This window comes from Aquarana catesbeiana, linkage group LG01 (assembly GCF_042186555.1).
Source record: "Aquarana catesbeiana isolate 2022-GZ linkage group LG01, ASM4218655v1, whole genome shotgun sequence".
In the NCBI taxonomy this organism is placed as follows: Eukaryota; Metazoa; Chordata; class Amphibia; order Anura; family Ranidae; genus Aquarana; species Aquarana catesbeiana.
This window is the reverse complement of record NC_133324.1, coordinates 201,036,442-201,052,863: the sequence shown is the minus strand read 5'-3', so window position 1 is coordinate 201,052,863 and position 16,422 is coordinate 201,036,442. Positions and strand designations below refer to the sequence as shown.

At 40.2% G+C, this 16,422-nt stretch overlaps 1 protein-coding gene across 2 annotated transcripts in view; it reads right to left on the bottom strand.

Moving 5' to 3' along the window:
- The window catches only part of DMXL1 (Dmx like 1), a 268,508-nt gene that overhangs the window by 51,223 nt on the left and 200,863 nt on the right, over positions 1 to 16,422 (bottom strand). For both annotated transcript variants that reach the window (XM_073624666.1, XM_073624667.1), the window contains 3 exons: positions 6,458 to 6,597; positions 3,064 to 3,149; positions 2,085 to 2,286 (listed from right to left, as the gene is read on the bottom strand). In XM_073624666.1, coding sequence (XP_073480767.1) covers positions 2,085 to 2,286; positions 3,064 to 3,149; positions 6,458 to 6,597 — 428 coding nt within the window. The remainder of the gene's footprint in view (positions 1 to 2,084; positions 2,287 to 3,063; positions 3,150 to 6,457; positions 6,598 to 16,422) is intronic.

The following is a 16,422-nucleotide window of genomic DNA, read 5'->3' as shown; positions in this document are numbered from 1 at the left end:
TATGGCTGTATTACCCGCTGTCTGACACCTGCCAGAGAATGTGCTGCCTTGTAATACAAGGCTGGGGCGCAACAAACTTATGCATGGATAGTGTTCAAATAAAAAGGCAAGTCTGATGTTATATATATATAGATATAACTGTGGAAGCCGCCACCGCACCTCTCCGGGAGGAGAGGGGTATGGGGGGGGGGGGGGGGGTAGTTTTATCAGCAGTGGTGTTTGGTTCCTAGATAATTGTTCTAGTAGGGGCCATCTATACATAAAATATGTCATTATGAACTACTGCTGTACCCCCACTTAGTTCCCTCAGAAGAGGAAATGCCATTTGTTCCCCCCTCTGGCTGCTGGGACCACACACGCTGTTATAGCCGGACACAGAGCTGCTGAGAAGCAAGGTACCAAGGTATGTGTAATCTACCTCTAGTGTAGATATCTTTAAGGCATACAATGTTTTACATATATGGAAGAAAAAGGCATAGGTGGACTTTTTACAGTTCCTGGGCTTCTTCCCTTACCTTATCCTCGCTGCAGGATCTGCTGTAATAGACAGATCCAAACTTTACCCATCACGACGGGTTGGGTTAGTAAACCTTCAAAGACCAGGTCCCTATAATAGGGGTTCCACTCCTTTGGACCTGTATAGAACCCCTCAGGAGCAACTTTAGGTAATGTAGCAAGACCAAAAAGAGGTCCTGGTTCCTGGGGTCCAGCCCTCAAAAGAGAAACGTTACAGGCAAAACCTCAATCTTCTATGCGAGGCCCGGGTACCATCATGTGGCCTCAGTGGCTTGGATGGATCCGGTCTATGGAGAAATTTAAATCCAGCATGGATCCCTCTTGGAGCTCCTCAGAGCACATCTTCACTCGTGACCAAAACCTTAGACACTGGCGAAAAAACTGAGGTACTCCTGGAAGGAGGATGGGTTATATAGGGGAGAGAAGTTCCTGTATTGAGTATACCAGTGTCAACACCTGAAGGTGGCCCATAACCCCTTAAGTAATTACTTAAGGCTGTGTGTCCCATGATGTACAATAAAGAAATATATATGTTTGGGGGTTTTAAGTAATTTTCTAGCAAAAAAAAAAATATTTTAACTTGTTAACAACAAGTGTAAACAAGAGGCTCGGTCCTTAAGTGGTTAATGCAACGCACCTCACTGAAAAAGTGTGAATGGATTCTAAAAAGCCTATTAAAATGATCTCTATATACTAAGGTGTAGAAAAAAGACAAAAGACTCAATCTCCAGAAAAGGAGACCGAGGCCCAGTAGTTGAGAACTACTGATCTAAGGTATACATCAGCTTTGTGCAAGTATATGCATTTCTCCAAAATACAGCCCTTATGTGGAACTGGATAACCCAATGAAAGTGGTATTAAACCCCAAAGCAAACATTATACTGCCACTTACCAATTCTTAGATGCGATGACTGCATCAGTTTTCTTTTTTAGGCTTTCTTTCCTTTATTTTCACCTGGTGATCTTGCCAGTAAAGCTGCTGTTTTTCAACAAAACAAGCTGTCCCGCAGATGCAGCAGTTACGGAGTTGAGACAAACCATTTACTACAATGACCAGCTTTTATTTATATAAAACCTTTATCCCAAAAGGAAAAAAGACTGTATGCTGTAACTGTATATAAAGTGTAAGCTGGAGTCTGGCTTCAATTTGTTAGTGTATCTAAACCTGCTAGTACATCCAACATTTCCCTACTCCAGATTAAGAATGTTGCGGTCCAATGGTGCCCCTATTCTCCTTTATCCAGAGTTCAATCACTCCAATACAGGTAGTGTGTTACTGGTCAGATCACCAAGTGAAAACAGGGTAAACTAATGTTGCCACCACATCTAATGATTGGTAAAGTGCAATATATGACATTTTCGGTTTTGGGTTTAAGAATGCTTTAAGGCCTGAATTTTTTTTTCTTTTACATATATACAAGAAAACAATTAAACATTACTCAAAATATTATGTATGAAATATATCCGTGAGGATTTTCAACAGTTGTATGCCAACCATTTACCTATCACTAAGTTTGAGCATTTTACAGAACATTAGGAAAATTTGCATTAGCTGCAAGAATACCAACTTAAAAGGTGTATTTGTTGGCTCCAACAATGCTTTGTGCCTCAAGATTGCAGGTCCAGCAGACAGAACCTCGTCTGTGCTTGGCATGGTAATAAAATCCTGTGGTGGACCTCCATAAATTTCAAGCCTTCGAAGGAGCACCTGTTCCCACCTCTGCAAAGTCTTGAGAGTGGCATGACAGAGGGGTGAGGCTACAGGAAGATCTGTAAGAATCAAAAGGAAATTCAGTCTCTGATAACTATTTTTTTCCCAGGTCAGATACTTGAAAGATGGTTAAAAATAGCATACCCTAACTCGACTGTTTAATCTGACTTTAGTGGCTGGAAACTGGTGCTCAGGCTGGCAAGTTCTATTCCCCAATATGGCATATTCACATCCAAGAAGCCGGCAGCTCGATGAACTCATTGCAGAATCTTTATTGGCTACATATCAACGCATATAGTGTTTAAAATGCTAAGGCATACAGTGCCTGAAATGCTAACGCGTTGTCACAACAGTCTTCATCATAGTATAGTCAATGCTATGAGGAAGGCTGTTGTGGCCGAAACATGTTATCATTTTAGACACTGTGTGCATTGATAAGTAGCCAATAAAGGTGCTGCAATGAAGAGTTCACTGAGCTGCCAGCTTCTTCAGTGCGAGTGGAGATATGGCCCCCTTTTTTCTTTGTTTTATTTTTTTTTATGCTTCATTATCACGGACCATAAACTCAAAAGCTGAACCTCCCTTCTGCCGCAATAGTGCCTATAAAATCGATGAGAATCACAGGGGGTTCATACTCTTAATATGACCGATGAACCTTTAGAAAACAGATTTCCTTAAGAACCTTGCAACGAAACTGATCAACAGGCTACTCATCACTTATCAATGACACACCGAGTTAAAAACAATATAACATTTCCTATTATGACCCATCTGAGCATCAACACACACTGGTAGTTTCATTTTAACGTAGTACAAACATCAGTTCTTAAAGTTACCTGAAAGGTCATGTCCAGCCAACGGGTAAAAGCCTTTCAAATTCTGAAGGACAAATTGTACCATTGCAAGACGCATCAGAGCCCAGCTAGAAGGTAAAGACAACATATGCAAATTTAAAAAAATTGAACTGTTCACAATCTGATATGGGCCACAAGCTGAGCAATAAACTTACTAATGTCCATTTATGAGGCACCATACATCAGAATGCTTATTCAGTGGTTTTAAGAGAGTGACAGATTTCAATAACCCCAGCCTCCCCATGAGTGCGATGGCATGAAACACAAAAAATGTGTGTTTCTGATACAAAGTTTATTTATAAATGAAATTGGCTTTAAAAATCAACCAAAAATACAAAAAGAAAACAAAAAAAATTTTTTTTTTCTTTTAAATGTTTACATATTAGAAAGTAACAAACATTCATCTTATAAAATATATATATAAAAAAAAAAAAAAAACAAACAAAATGTGAAAAAGGGAGAGAGATGCCATGGCAGAGGTTCCGGAACATGTAAAGTGGCTTTAAAGGCTGAAGGTTTTTTACCTTCATGCATTCTTTGCATGAAGGTAAAAAACCTTCAGTGTGCAGCTCTCCATTCAGGCTCCCTTAATACTTAAGCCCCGTACACACGATCCGAAAATCATACGAAAAATGTTGCATTCGAATCGAACGTACGATAATCAGATCGTTAGTACAGAGCTTTCGAGAGCCGATCAGGACAGTATATCCGATATTATTCTATCGGACATGCACGGAAATTTTTTTTGTATGATGCCAGATCGCAAGGATTTCAACAGTACAGCTGTTGTTTAAAAATGCAATACAAATGCATTACAACACATGACATCACTTCCGAACTTTTATTCTTTCGTACGAGAATTTTCGTGACTTTAGTAAACTCATCAGATTCGACGTGAGATTAGCATGCAAAAAAAAAAAAAAAAAAAAACGGACGATCATTCGTCCGATAATTGGATCGTGTGTACGGGGCATTACTAGAGCCCCATCTCGATCGAGCGCTGTGCACAGGAGCCCACTGCTCTCCAAAGTCTCTCCCTCCTTATTGCCTTATTGGCTGAGACACAGCAGCGGAAGCCATTGGCTCCCACTGCTGTCAATTACAGCAGCGAGGAGGGAGCAGGGGGTGGGGCCCAAGCCACGTGCTGTGTGTCTCAGACACACAGAGGTGGTTCGGGAGTGAGTTCACATAAGTTCCCCCAGAGCAAGCAACTTACTCTGGGAGCATGAGCCGGGATTGCTGCCGGGGGACGTAAGAGGCAGATTGGGGCTGCCCTGTGCAAAACCATTGCACAGAGCAGGTAATTATGACTTGTTTGTTATTTAAAAAACCAAAAAAAAAAATTCTGAACCTTTAGAAATCACTTTAAAAAAAGCCAGCGATCCAAAGTGCAGTGATGAAAGTAGCGTGTTTACACTAAAAAATGGTTTTGGTCCTGCACAATCAAGGGTGGGATCTGTTGCAGATATGTGCAGACAACTCCATACCTAGCTGCACTGTATACTTGGTACAAGCTCTCTTTTTAAATGTTGTTAAAATGTGTGTGTGTATATATATATATATATACACATACACACACACACACACACATTATATATATATATATATATATATATATATATATATATATATATATATATATATATATATATATATATATATTTACACATACATATATACACACACACACAGTTTGCATACCCTGGCAGAATTTATGATTTCTTGGCCATTTTTCAGAGAATATGAATAACACCACAAAAACTTTTCTCTCACTCATGGTTAGTGTTTGGCTGAAGCCATTTATTATCAATCATCTGTGTTTACTCTTTTTATATCATAATCACAACAAAAATTACCCAAATGACACTGATCAAAAGTTTACATACCCCAGTACTTAATACCGTGTATTGCCCCCCTTAATATCAATGACAGCTTGAAGTATTTTGTGGTATTTGTGGATGAGGCTCTTTATCTTCTTGGGTGGTAACGCTGCCCATTCCACCAGGCAAAAAGCCTCCAGTTCCTGTAAATACTTGGGCTGTCTTGCATGAACTGCACGTCTGAGATCTCCCCAGAGTGGCTCAATGATATGGAGGTCAGGAGACTGAGATGGCCACTCCAGAACCTTCACTTTATTCTGCTGTAGCCAATGATAGGTTGACTTGGCCTTGGCCTCCAAATGACTTTGTGCCAGAAGGTTTGAGGCTTGTCTCTATGCTGTTTGGCATGTTGTAAGCGGGACACTTTGCGGCATTTGAGTAGTAATGGCTTTCTTCTGGCGACTTGACCAGGCAGCCCATCTTTCTTCAAGTGCCTCCTTACTGTGCATCTTGAAACAGCCACACCACATGTTTTCAGAGAGTCCTGAATTTCACCTGAAGTTGTTTGTGGGTTTTTCTTTGCATCCCAAACTATTTTCCTGGCAGTTGTGGCTGCAATTTTAGTTGATCTACCTGACCGTGGTTTGGTTTCAACAGAACCCCTCATTTTCCACTTCTTGATTAGGATTTAAACACTGCTGATTGCCTTTCTCAAATCCTTGGATATCTTTTTATATCCCTTTCCTGTTTTATACAGTTCAACTACTTTTTCCGCAGATCCTTTGACAATTCTTTTGCTTTCCCCATGACTCAGAATCCAGAAACGTCAGTACAGCACTGGATGAAAGATGCAAGGGTCTGTCAGGAGTCCAGAAACTAATTGGACCTTTTATACACACACACACTAATTACAAGCAAACAGATCACAGGTGAGGGTTGTTACCTTTAATAGCCATTCAAACCCCCTTGTGTCAACTTGTGTGCATGTTATCAGGCCAAAATCACCAGGGTATGTAAACTTTTGATCAGGGTCATTTGGGTAGTTTTTGTTGTGATTATGATTTAAAAAGAATAAAAACACAGTTGAATGATAATAAATGGCTTCAGCCAAACACTAACCATGAGTGAAAGAAATGTTTTTGTGTTATTCATGTTCTCTGAAAAATGGCCAAGAAATCATAAATTCTGCCAGGGTATGTAAACTTATGAGCACAACTGTACATACATACAAACATATACACACATAGTATATATATATATATATATATATATATATATTTTTTTTTTTTTTTTCCACACACACTCATATTACAATTAACAGCTAGATGGGTTGGGACCTAGGCTGACAGCAGGTCTCAGTAGTTTCACATGTGAAACTGAGCTCAGCCAAAATCTAAGGTGTCCCTAATCCTTAACTGGTTTAAGGTCAACACCGCTACAAAAAATCCTAGTTGCTATTCTAAACATTAGTCTGTTTATAATGTGAACTATGCTGAAATGGTCATGCAAATACACTGTTCTATTTCTGTTTAGCACCTTGTATTGCCATGGTATACCTATAGGAGTTAGGATTGGAGTGTTCCTGGATCTGGACTTCTGATAATGAGACATCATCATCATCTTCTTCCTCATCATCGCTTCCTTGACTATCCTCCGAATCGTACTCAAGCCTGTTTTGTGAAAGAGGCATAAAAGGCTGAAAGGGAAAAAAAATAAAATTATAAACAGTCTGGATAATTTTTTTTTTTTTTTAAGCATTGAAAAACGATGTTACAGTCAGTGTATGTCAATCGGTTTAAATTATATATATATACCAGTTATATATATATATATATATAATAGTTTTTTGTATACAAGTGAAAGATTAGCTTAGTAGAAAAGTCTTATGCCCTGTACACACGGTCGGATTTTCCGACGGAAAATGTGTGTTAGGACCTTGTTGTTGGAAATTCCGACCGTGTGTAGGCTCCATCACACATTTTCCATCGGAATTTCCGACACGCAAAGTTTGAGAGCTTGCTATAAAATTTTCCACAAATCCGACTCTCAAGGTGCCACGCATGCTCAGAATAAATTAAGAGATGAAAGCTATTGGCTACTGCCCCGTTTATAGTCCTGACGTACGCGTTTTACGTCACGCGTTTTAAGTCACCGCATTCAGAACTATCGGATTTTCCGATAACTTTGTGTGACCGTGTGTATGCAAGACAAGTTTGAGCCAACATCTGTCGGAACAAATCCATGGATTTTGTTGTCGGAATGTCTGATCAATGTCCGACCGTGTGTACAGGGCATTATACATATGTGCAAATGCATTAGCAAACTTGATTCTATGTATATTTTTACCACATAAGACAGCATTCACAATGGCAATTTAGGCCAGTGCGAATTGTAGCGGCAGGAAACTTCCGATTCCTGCTCCGAGTGGCGAGGTGCAGCGACCAGCCCAATTCACTATAATGACAGTTCGTCGGTAGCCACAGCTATTGCTGCACATCCAGTGATTGCGGCTGGATGCATTTTGTTCAGATTTCTGCCACTACATTTTGCACCAGCCTAAATTGCCAGTGTGAATGTGACCTAAGTGCGGAGCTGCATGAATGTGGCAGCTTTACTTTTGACGCTTGATAAAGTAAATCTGGCTATTGAAGGGCTAAGGTTGGTTTTATAAGCAGGGTTAGGTTTAGGGCTAGAGCCTAATTATTAGAGCTATGTGTTAGGAGTTTATAACTTAAGGTTATACAGTAAAATTTGGAACAGGTAATGTGTAAAGGGTTACGTTTTAGTGGTAAAAAGTTACACTAGCTTTAAAGTTTATGCAAATCCTAACTAAATCACATTTAGTTTACTAAATCTAGGTGCATCGAACATCTGCAATTTTTCTCTATGTTGCCCACGTATAAACCTCTTTGAAGCCATCACTTGTCTCTATGCATGCATGGAATATGCCTGCGCAATGTGTTTTTCATGTCTTCATCCAAAGCCCTATAACAAGTTCAGTGCCTGAATAAAGACCTTCAAAGCTGGTTTAAAAGATATACTTTAGGTAAAGCTGCAGATTTTAAAATTATTGTAATTTCAAAAGTAATTTTCACTAACAATAAAACATACATGAGTTTTTAACCACTTGCCGACCGCCACATGTACTGCTGCGTGCTCCGTGAGTGTGATTGCGGGTTCCGCAGACTATGTCCACGGGGATACCAGCGATTGTCTCACGGAGAGGAAGAAAGTGGGAAATGCTGATGTAAACAAGCATTTCCCCGTTCGACCTAATGACACTGATCACAACTCCCTGTAATCAGGAGCCGTGATCAGTGTCATGTCACACATATCCCATCCCCCCCACAGTTAGAACACATCCATAGGAAACACTTAACCCCTGCAGCACCCCCTCCCTGTTAACCCCAGTCACATTTACACAGTAAAAAAAAAAAAAAAAAAAATCAAATCGCTGATCGCCGCCATTACTAGTAAAAAAATATATATATATTAATAAAAATGCCATAAAACTATCCCCTATTTTGTAGACGCTACAACTTTTGCGCAAACCAAATGCTTATTGCGATTTTTTTACCAAAAATATGTAGAAGAATACGTATCGGCCTAAACTGAGAAAAAAAAAAAAATTTATGTATTTTTTGGGGATATTTATTATAGCAAAAAGTAAAAAATATGGCTTTTTTTTTTTCAAAATTGTCGCTATTTTTTTTGTTTATAGTGCAAAAAAAACCAAAAGAGGTGATCAAATACCACCAAAAGAAAGCTCTATTTGTGGGGAAAAAAGGACATCAATTTTGTTTGGGAGCCACTTTGCACGACCGCACAATTGTCAGTTAAAGCGACGCAGTGCCGAATCTCAAAAAGTGCTCTGGTCTTTGGCCAGCCAAATGGTTCGGGGGCTTAAGTGGTTAACGGCTTCCCGACCGCCTCACGCAGATATACTGCGGCAGAAGGGCACGTACAGGCAGATTATCATACCTGTACGTTGCCCTTTAAGAGGCGGCTTGCGTGGGTCTCCAATGTCAGCGGGCATACCCGCGATCGTCTCACGGTGAGGAAGAATGGGGAGATGTTAATGTAAAACAAGCATCTCCCCGTTCTGCCTAGTGACACTGTCACTGATCTCTGCTCCCTGTGATCGGGAGCGGTGATCAGTGTCGTGTCACACACAGCCCCCCCCCCCCCAGTAAGAAACACTCCCTAGGACACACTTAACCGCTACAGCGCCACATTTTTACAGTAATCAATGCCATTTTTTTTTTTTAGCATTGATCGCTGTATTAATGCCAATGGTCCCAAAAATGTGTCAAAATTGTCCGATGTGTCCGCCATAATGTCGCAGTCACGATAAAAATCGCTGATTGCCGCCATTACTAGTAAAAAAAAAAAAAAAATTATTAATAAAAATGCCATAAAACTATCCCCTATTTTGTAAACACTGTAACTTTTGTGCAAACCAATCAAACACTTATTGCGATTTTTTTTACCAAAAATATGTAGAAGAATACGTATCGTTTCTTTTATATATTTTTTGGGGATATTTATTATAGCAAAAAGTAAAAAATAATGCTTTTTTTCAAAATTGTCGCTCTTTTTTTGTTTATAACACAAAAAATAAAAACCGCAGAGGTGATCAAATACCACCAAAAGAAAGCTCTATTTGTGGGAAAAAAAGGACGTCAATTTTGTTTGGGAACCACGTCGCACGACCGCGCAATTGTCAGTTAAAGCGACGCAGTGCCGAATCGCAAAAAGTGCTCTGGTCTTTGGCCAGCAAAATACTCCTGGGCTTAAGTGGTTAATGATTGGGTTTTCATACATTTTAAGTGTTTGGAATCATTAGGTTGATTGCACTAAACAGGTTACATATCACCACTCATGCCGGAGTGACAGCAATAATTGTTGGGCTATCAATCACTGCCAACTCTAAACGAATGACCTGTAGGGGCTTTTAAAGTGTTGCCTATGGAAAATTTTGGATATCAAAGTTAGTCATCGTTTCACAGACATGCGCAATTTTAAAGTGACAGTAAACTCCAATGGCACAGTTTTTACCTATAGGCAAGTCAAAAATAAGGCTAACCTATAGGTACTTTAAATATCTCCTAAACATGTGCCGGTTAGGAGATGTTTACAGTACATGCAGCCAGTGATGTCAACAGCACATGCGCTCTGAAGGAACAGCCACCTGGGATGTTCCTTCAAAGTCCTGTGCTATAAACAGCGGCTCCAAGCAATCATACAGCTGGAGTCCGCAAACCCAGAAGGAAGACCAGGTGAAAACGGAAGCCCCTTCAGAAGTTTCAGCGCAGAGCTGGAAGGCTTTGTTCTTAGGTAAATTTCACATAATGTCCTAGTATGCGATGCATACTAGGACATTGCCTTGCAGGTTGCAAAAAAAAAAAAAAACCCCAAAAAATAAAAAACAAAACAGCGGTTTACTACCGCTTTAAAGTGATTCATGAAATTTGACCTAGGCACATATCTGTAGTGTTTTCTTATCACTCTCCAAAGCCCCGAGTCCCATGTCTTTCTGCTGCTCCGTTCTTCTGTTGTCAGCAAGATAACTTCTGACAAGTTCTCCGACAACAGACATAAAGCCTGCCTGTGGTGGGTGCTATAAAGAGATTAGCAGACAGCTAGTCTATTCACAGCACAGCTCTGCACATTCCTTCCTTCGCTTATGAGAAGTGGGCCTTTCTTCCAATCAGATGTCACACAGTGTATGCCAAGAATCCACACCCAGTGCTGAAGAGGAAAAAATAATCCTGAATACGATGTATAAAGAATATATAAAGCTGAAGACAGCAGATATACATGTAAAACTTATGTAGGGAGATTTGTTTCATCTCTGTGCATCGTCTGAGGCTGTTCACTTAACTGGGTATATGTGAGAGGTTTTTTTTCCCCAATTCATAATTTTTATTAGCACCAATTTTAGTTTACAGCACTTAGAACAAAAACAACTAAACACACGTAAAAAAAATAAAAAAACACAAACAAAAAACAGTCCACGAACCAATAGGCCAACACACTAGAGCTGCACAATCGTTAAAAAAATCATGATCTCGATTCAACCCCCCTGATGAGTTTGTCGATTCTTTCATATATCAAGTGGAGAGACTTATCTGCTCATTCAGCTGTCAAAAGAAAACATCCGGGCAGTCTGCCAAGTTTGTAACATGAAACATTGTAACTAATTCTTCCTTCTTGATCAAAGGATACATTTCTGTGTAAAGAAAAAATCCAGGCAGTCTGCCAAGTTTTTAACAAGTTTAAATGCAGGAAATTTAACCACTTAAAGTCTAAATCTTTTTCTGACACGTGTTTAAGTTAAAATTAATATTTTTTGCTAGAAAATTACTTGGAACCCCCAAACATTATATATATTTTAGCAGAGACCCAAGGGAATAAAATGTCAATTGCTGCAATATTTTATGTCACACTGTATTTGCCCAGCGGTCTTTCAAACGCAATTTTTTGGGAAAAAATACACTTCAATGACTAAAAAAAAACAAAAAAAAACAAAAAAAAAAAACGAAACAGTAAAGTTAGCCCAATTTTTTTTTGTTTCAATGTGAAAGATAATGTTACGCCGTGAGAATCGTGAGAGAATTGTGATCTATCTTCCAAGCAAAAAAAAATCGCGATTCTCATTTTAGCCAGAATCGTGCAGCTCTACAACACACATACACCGCCTATCTTACTCTTAATTACATCAACACTATTAGTGGAAATAACTCGTCCCTTTCCCCCCTTCCCTCCCCCCATTTTATCTACCTCATCCTATATCCATCCATGGGAAAAAATCCCCCCTGCAATAAGACCAACAGTCATATATATCTATAAGTACACCTATCTATACCAGGGGTCCTCAAACTACGGCCCGCGGGCCGAATCCGGCCCTCCAGCGTTTTTTATCCGGCCCGTGGACTGCCTCTTTAACATCGCAGCACTCCCCCTGCCCTCTGCTACCTCCATCACACAGGACGGGAAACATGACAGGCCCGGACAAAGGACCTTCTGTGCTAAGAAGCAGGTGATTGGCTACTAGGCATCGGGGCGGTCCCAGGAACCAATCACCTGCCCCTCACTTCCAAAGTCCCGCCCTCCGTCCGGACCTACCATGCCTCGCGTCCTGCGTGATACAGGTAAGTGCTGAGTGGGAGTGCTGTGACATTATACAAGGGGCGGCAGTGTAATATTGATGAGGGGAGTCTATGATATGGGGGATCTGTGATATGGGGGAGATCTGTGATATGGGGGAGATCTGTGATATGGGGGAGATCTGTGATATGGGAAAGATCTGTGATATGGGAAAGATCTGTGATATGGGAAAGATCTGTGATATGGGAAAGATCTGTGATATGGGGGAGATCTGTGATATGGCGGAGTCTGTGATATGGCGGAGTCTGTGATGGCGGAGTCTGTGATGGCGGAGTATGTGATATGGGGGAAGTATGTGATATGGGGGAAGTATGTGATATGGGGGGAATCTGTTATGTGGGGCTTTGTGATGGAGAGGAGTTTGTGTTGGGGGGCTTTGTGATGGGGGGATCTGTCATGGGGGGGCTTTGTTATGGGGTGAGTCTGTGATGGTGAGGGGGGAGGTCTGTGATTGGGAGTGGTTCTGTAATGAGGGGAGTCTGTGAAATACTGATAAGTTCATATTGATTACAATTGTTCTTTATTTTAAATATTGTACTGTTTTTTTCCTGTTTTTTTTTTGCACTACAAATAAGATGTGTGCATAGGAATTAGTTCATATTTTTTTAAACTATAGTGCGGCCCCCCCAACAGTCTGAGGGACCGTGAACTGGCCCCCTGTCTAAAAAGTTTGAGGACCCCTGATCTTAACAATCCATTTATATCCTAAACTTATCCCACTTACTCTTCCCTTACTCTTTTTCCACCTTTCTTCCCTCTTCCCCCCCCCCCTTTCTTCTCCCTCTCCCTTTCCTCTTTTTTCCACCTCTCTTCCCTCTCCCTTTTTCTCCTCCTACTATTTACTTTCCCTTATTCTTCCCCACATTTTCTATAATTTGAAAAAGAACCATCCACCCCTGGAGTTCCAACTGTTGCTATCATAAAAGGAGTCATCCTGGACATGCCCAGTCACAAATCCCATATTTTATGAAACCTTTTTATTGACCCCCTATTTCGACAAACCTGCCATTCTTTTAATACAGTGTCATTAACTTGTAGGCGACATTCCTCATATGTTGGCACATTTGAGGAAATCCATTTTTGTGCAATTAGCTTGCGTGCAATAAACATCTTGTTAACTGCTATCCTAATTGTTGGTATGTACGTTTCTTTTTCTAGGCACCCCAGCAAACATATTTTAGGATCCCTTTGTACCTGTATTTGGTATACCCGGTTAAAAGCATCAATTATTTTTTGCCAGTACCTAAATAATTTGGGACATTTCCATAGCATATGCATTAGGTCAGCAGAGATTCTCCTACACTGTGGACAGTCAGATGCATCTCCTCCACCCCAGTAATACAATTTAACTGGGGTCCTATACACCCTATGAATTATGTATTATTGCGTTCAAGTTTGCTGAGGTGAAACTGATATTGATTGTACTTGTTCCTAAATATGTTGCCATTGTTCATCTGGTAAATCTCCTAGTTCCTTTTCCCACCCTCATCTAGCTGGACAGGTATCCTTTTTCCCTGGAGTTGGCCAATTAAATAGCCATATATTTTAGAGATAAACTCTTTTTCAATTGTATCTTTGCGATTAAGTCTATTAATGGCATATTTTGAACTTTTAAATTCTTTCCTTTAAATTGGATGTGTAAAGCATGTCTTAATTGTAAATACTGAAAAAAAAGTGTTGGGGGGGGGGGGATATTCATTCTTGATATGTTTTTAGAACCCCATCAGAGTATAATTGGTCAATATATTGAATCCCAGATCCTTTTCCAGTTTATCTCCTTATACTTTATATTTTGCCATAGAGGGGTATAAACTGAAATGTCTATACATTGCATTTTTTAAATTGAAATTGGGTCCATCCTGTCTACATTGCCCCATCCCACCATCTGTTGCAGTTGAGAAGCAATAAAGTACATCTTTGCATTTGGCATAGCAAGTTCCCCCTTATCTTTGGGAAGTTGTAATGTAGAAAGCTTAATTCTAGCAATTTTACCCTTCCATAGTAGGATACGGAACAGGGAATCTATTTTTTTTAAAAAGCCATTTAAGGGGAATCCACATAAGAGAATTATGTAGAATATAAAGTAACTGAGGGCCGCAGAACATTTTAATCAAATTTGCATGTCCCACCAGAGATAAAAAGGTATTTTAGTCCATGTTCTACTCTTCGCCTTAAATCTAAAAGTGGCTATTCTAATCTGATTTACCTTCTGTGGTAGGATTGGAGACATCTCATCTAGTGGGATCAATACGGATTTATCCCAGTTAATGCTGAAACCCAAGAAAGAGCCAAAGGTCTCTAACAGGGTTAAAGCAGAAACTAATGATTCATCTGGATCTCTCAGAAACAGCAGAGCATCGTCTGCATAGGAAGTTTATCTTCCCTTTCTCCTCTCCTAAACGCTTTAATTAGGGGTGTTTGATTGCTATTGCTAGGGGCTCTATTGCTAATGCAAACAACAAGGGGCATAAAAGTTCGATATAGTACCATTAATCTCTAAATATGCTCAGGGGTATGATATAATAATTTTATCCACCTCACAAAACCTTCACCCAGGCCAAATCTTTCCAAAATCTCCCACAGATATGTCCACTCGACGCAGTCAAACGCTTTTGCTGTGTCGAGGGACAAAACCGCTCTTTCCCAGATCATCAGGAGTCATCTGCAGGTTAAGAAACAGTTTCCTCAAATTTATTGCTGTGGACCTTCCTGGGATGAAACCTGTCTGACCTGGTGTATCAATTTCCCTATAACGGTATTTAGTCTATTGGCCAAGACCCTTGCCAATACCTTAACATCTGAGTTCAGCAACGAGATTGGCCAATAAGACCGTGGCAGTGACTGACCTTTATCTGGTTTGGGTATTACGGAGAATAGTTGCTTCATTCATTGATTCCGGAAGCCTACCTGTGTTGAATGCCTGGTTAAGCATTTTCAAGGATTCCGATAGCAGTATTTCTCCATAGATCTTATAAATCTCCAGCGGCAAGCCATCAGTACCTGACGCTTTACCGCTAGCTGATACTGAAACGGCTTTTATTTCCTCCGATGTGAGTGGGGAATTAAGTCTTTCTCTGTTATCTGCAGAAATTGAGGGTATTTCCAGGGGACGGAGAAAGTCTCAGAGTTGGTCCAGTTTATAAGTCACCTTGCTCCTATATAAATCACCATAAAAGGATAAAAAGGATGATATAATACCCGTCAGATTATGTGAGATGTTTCCTGTTGGCAAACATACTGTGGGGATATAATTTGAACGAGTCTGAGATTTGGCTATTACAGCTAACATTTTCCCATTCCTTTCCCCTTCCTCGTAATACCTATTCCTTACAAATAGGGGAACATGTTCTGCTTTTTCCAGGACTGTCCTTTTATATAAAAATTGAGTGTCTTTCCATATAGAATGATTTAAGTAGGGCTCTGGATATAATGAAATTATTTATGTTACACTTCTACTACAAGGGAAGTTTCCCACTCTGCATTCGATTTTATTAACCACTTACCGACTGGATCCTGTACATATACGTCAGCACTTTGAAGAGGGATATCTCGGTAACGGCAGCAGCTGTTGCCACAACAGAGGTATCCATCTTTACAGGAGCCAGTCATGTTTCCGATAATGGTGGTCTCCGCGGCGGATTCGCCGCGAGATCACCGTTATCGGCGTCGGGAGAGGTGCCACCCCCCTCCCGCCGCTCTCCCGCGCCCTCCGCCGCTTACCGGAGCAGTCGGTAGCGGCGCAGGTGATCGAGACCTGTCAGTTCTTCGGTATGGAGACGAGTGAGGCTAAGATGGCGCCCGCCTGTCTCCATACTATAGGACGGCGGAAGCGACGTCATTACGTCAACTCCGCCCATATGTCTTAAAGGCATTTTTTTTTTTTTTTTGGTCATTTTTTTTTTTAAACGACTTTTTTTTTTTTTTTTTTGCATTTTAGTGTAAATATGAGATCTGAGGACTTTTTGACCCCAGATCTCATATTTAAGAGGACCTGTCATACTTTTTTTCTATTACAAGGGATGTTTACATTCCTTGTAATAGGAATAAAAGTGATCCAAATTTTTTTTTTTTAAAAAAACAGTGAAAAAATAATTAAAATAAATAATAATAAAAAAAAAAAAAACATTTAAAGCGCTCTGTCCCGACGAGCTTGCGCGCAGAAGCGAACACATACGTGAGTAGTGCCCGCATATGAAAACGCTGGTCAAACCACACATGTGAGGTATCGCCGCGACCGGTACAGCGAGAGCAATAGGTCTAGTAATTCTCTGTATCGCAAAACATGCAACCTGTAGAATTTTTTTAAACGTCGCCTATGGAGATTTTTAAGGGTAAAAGTTTGACGCCATTC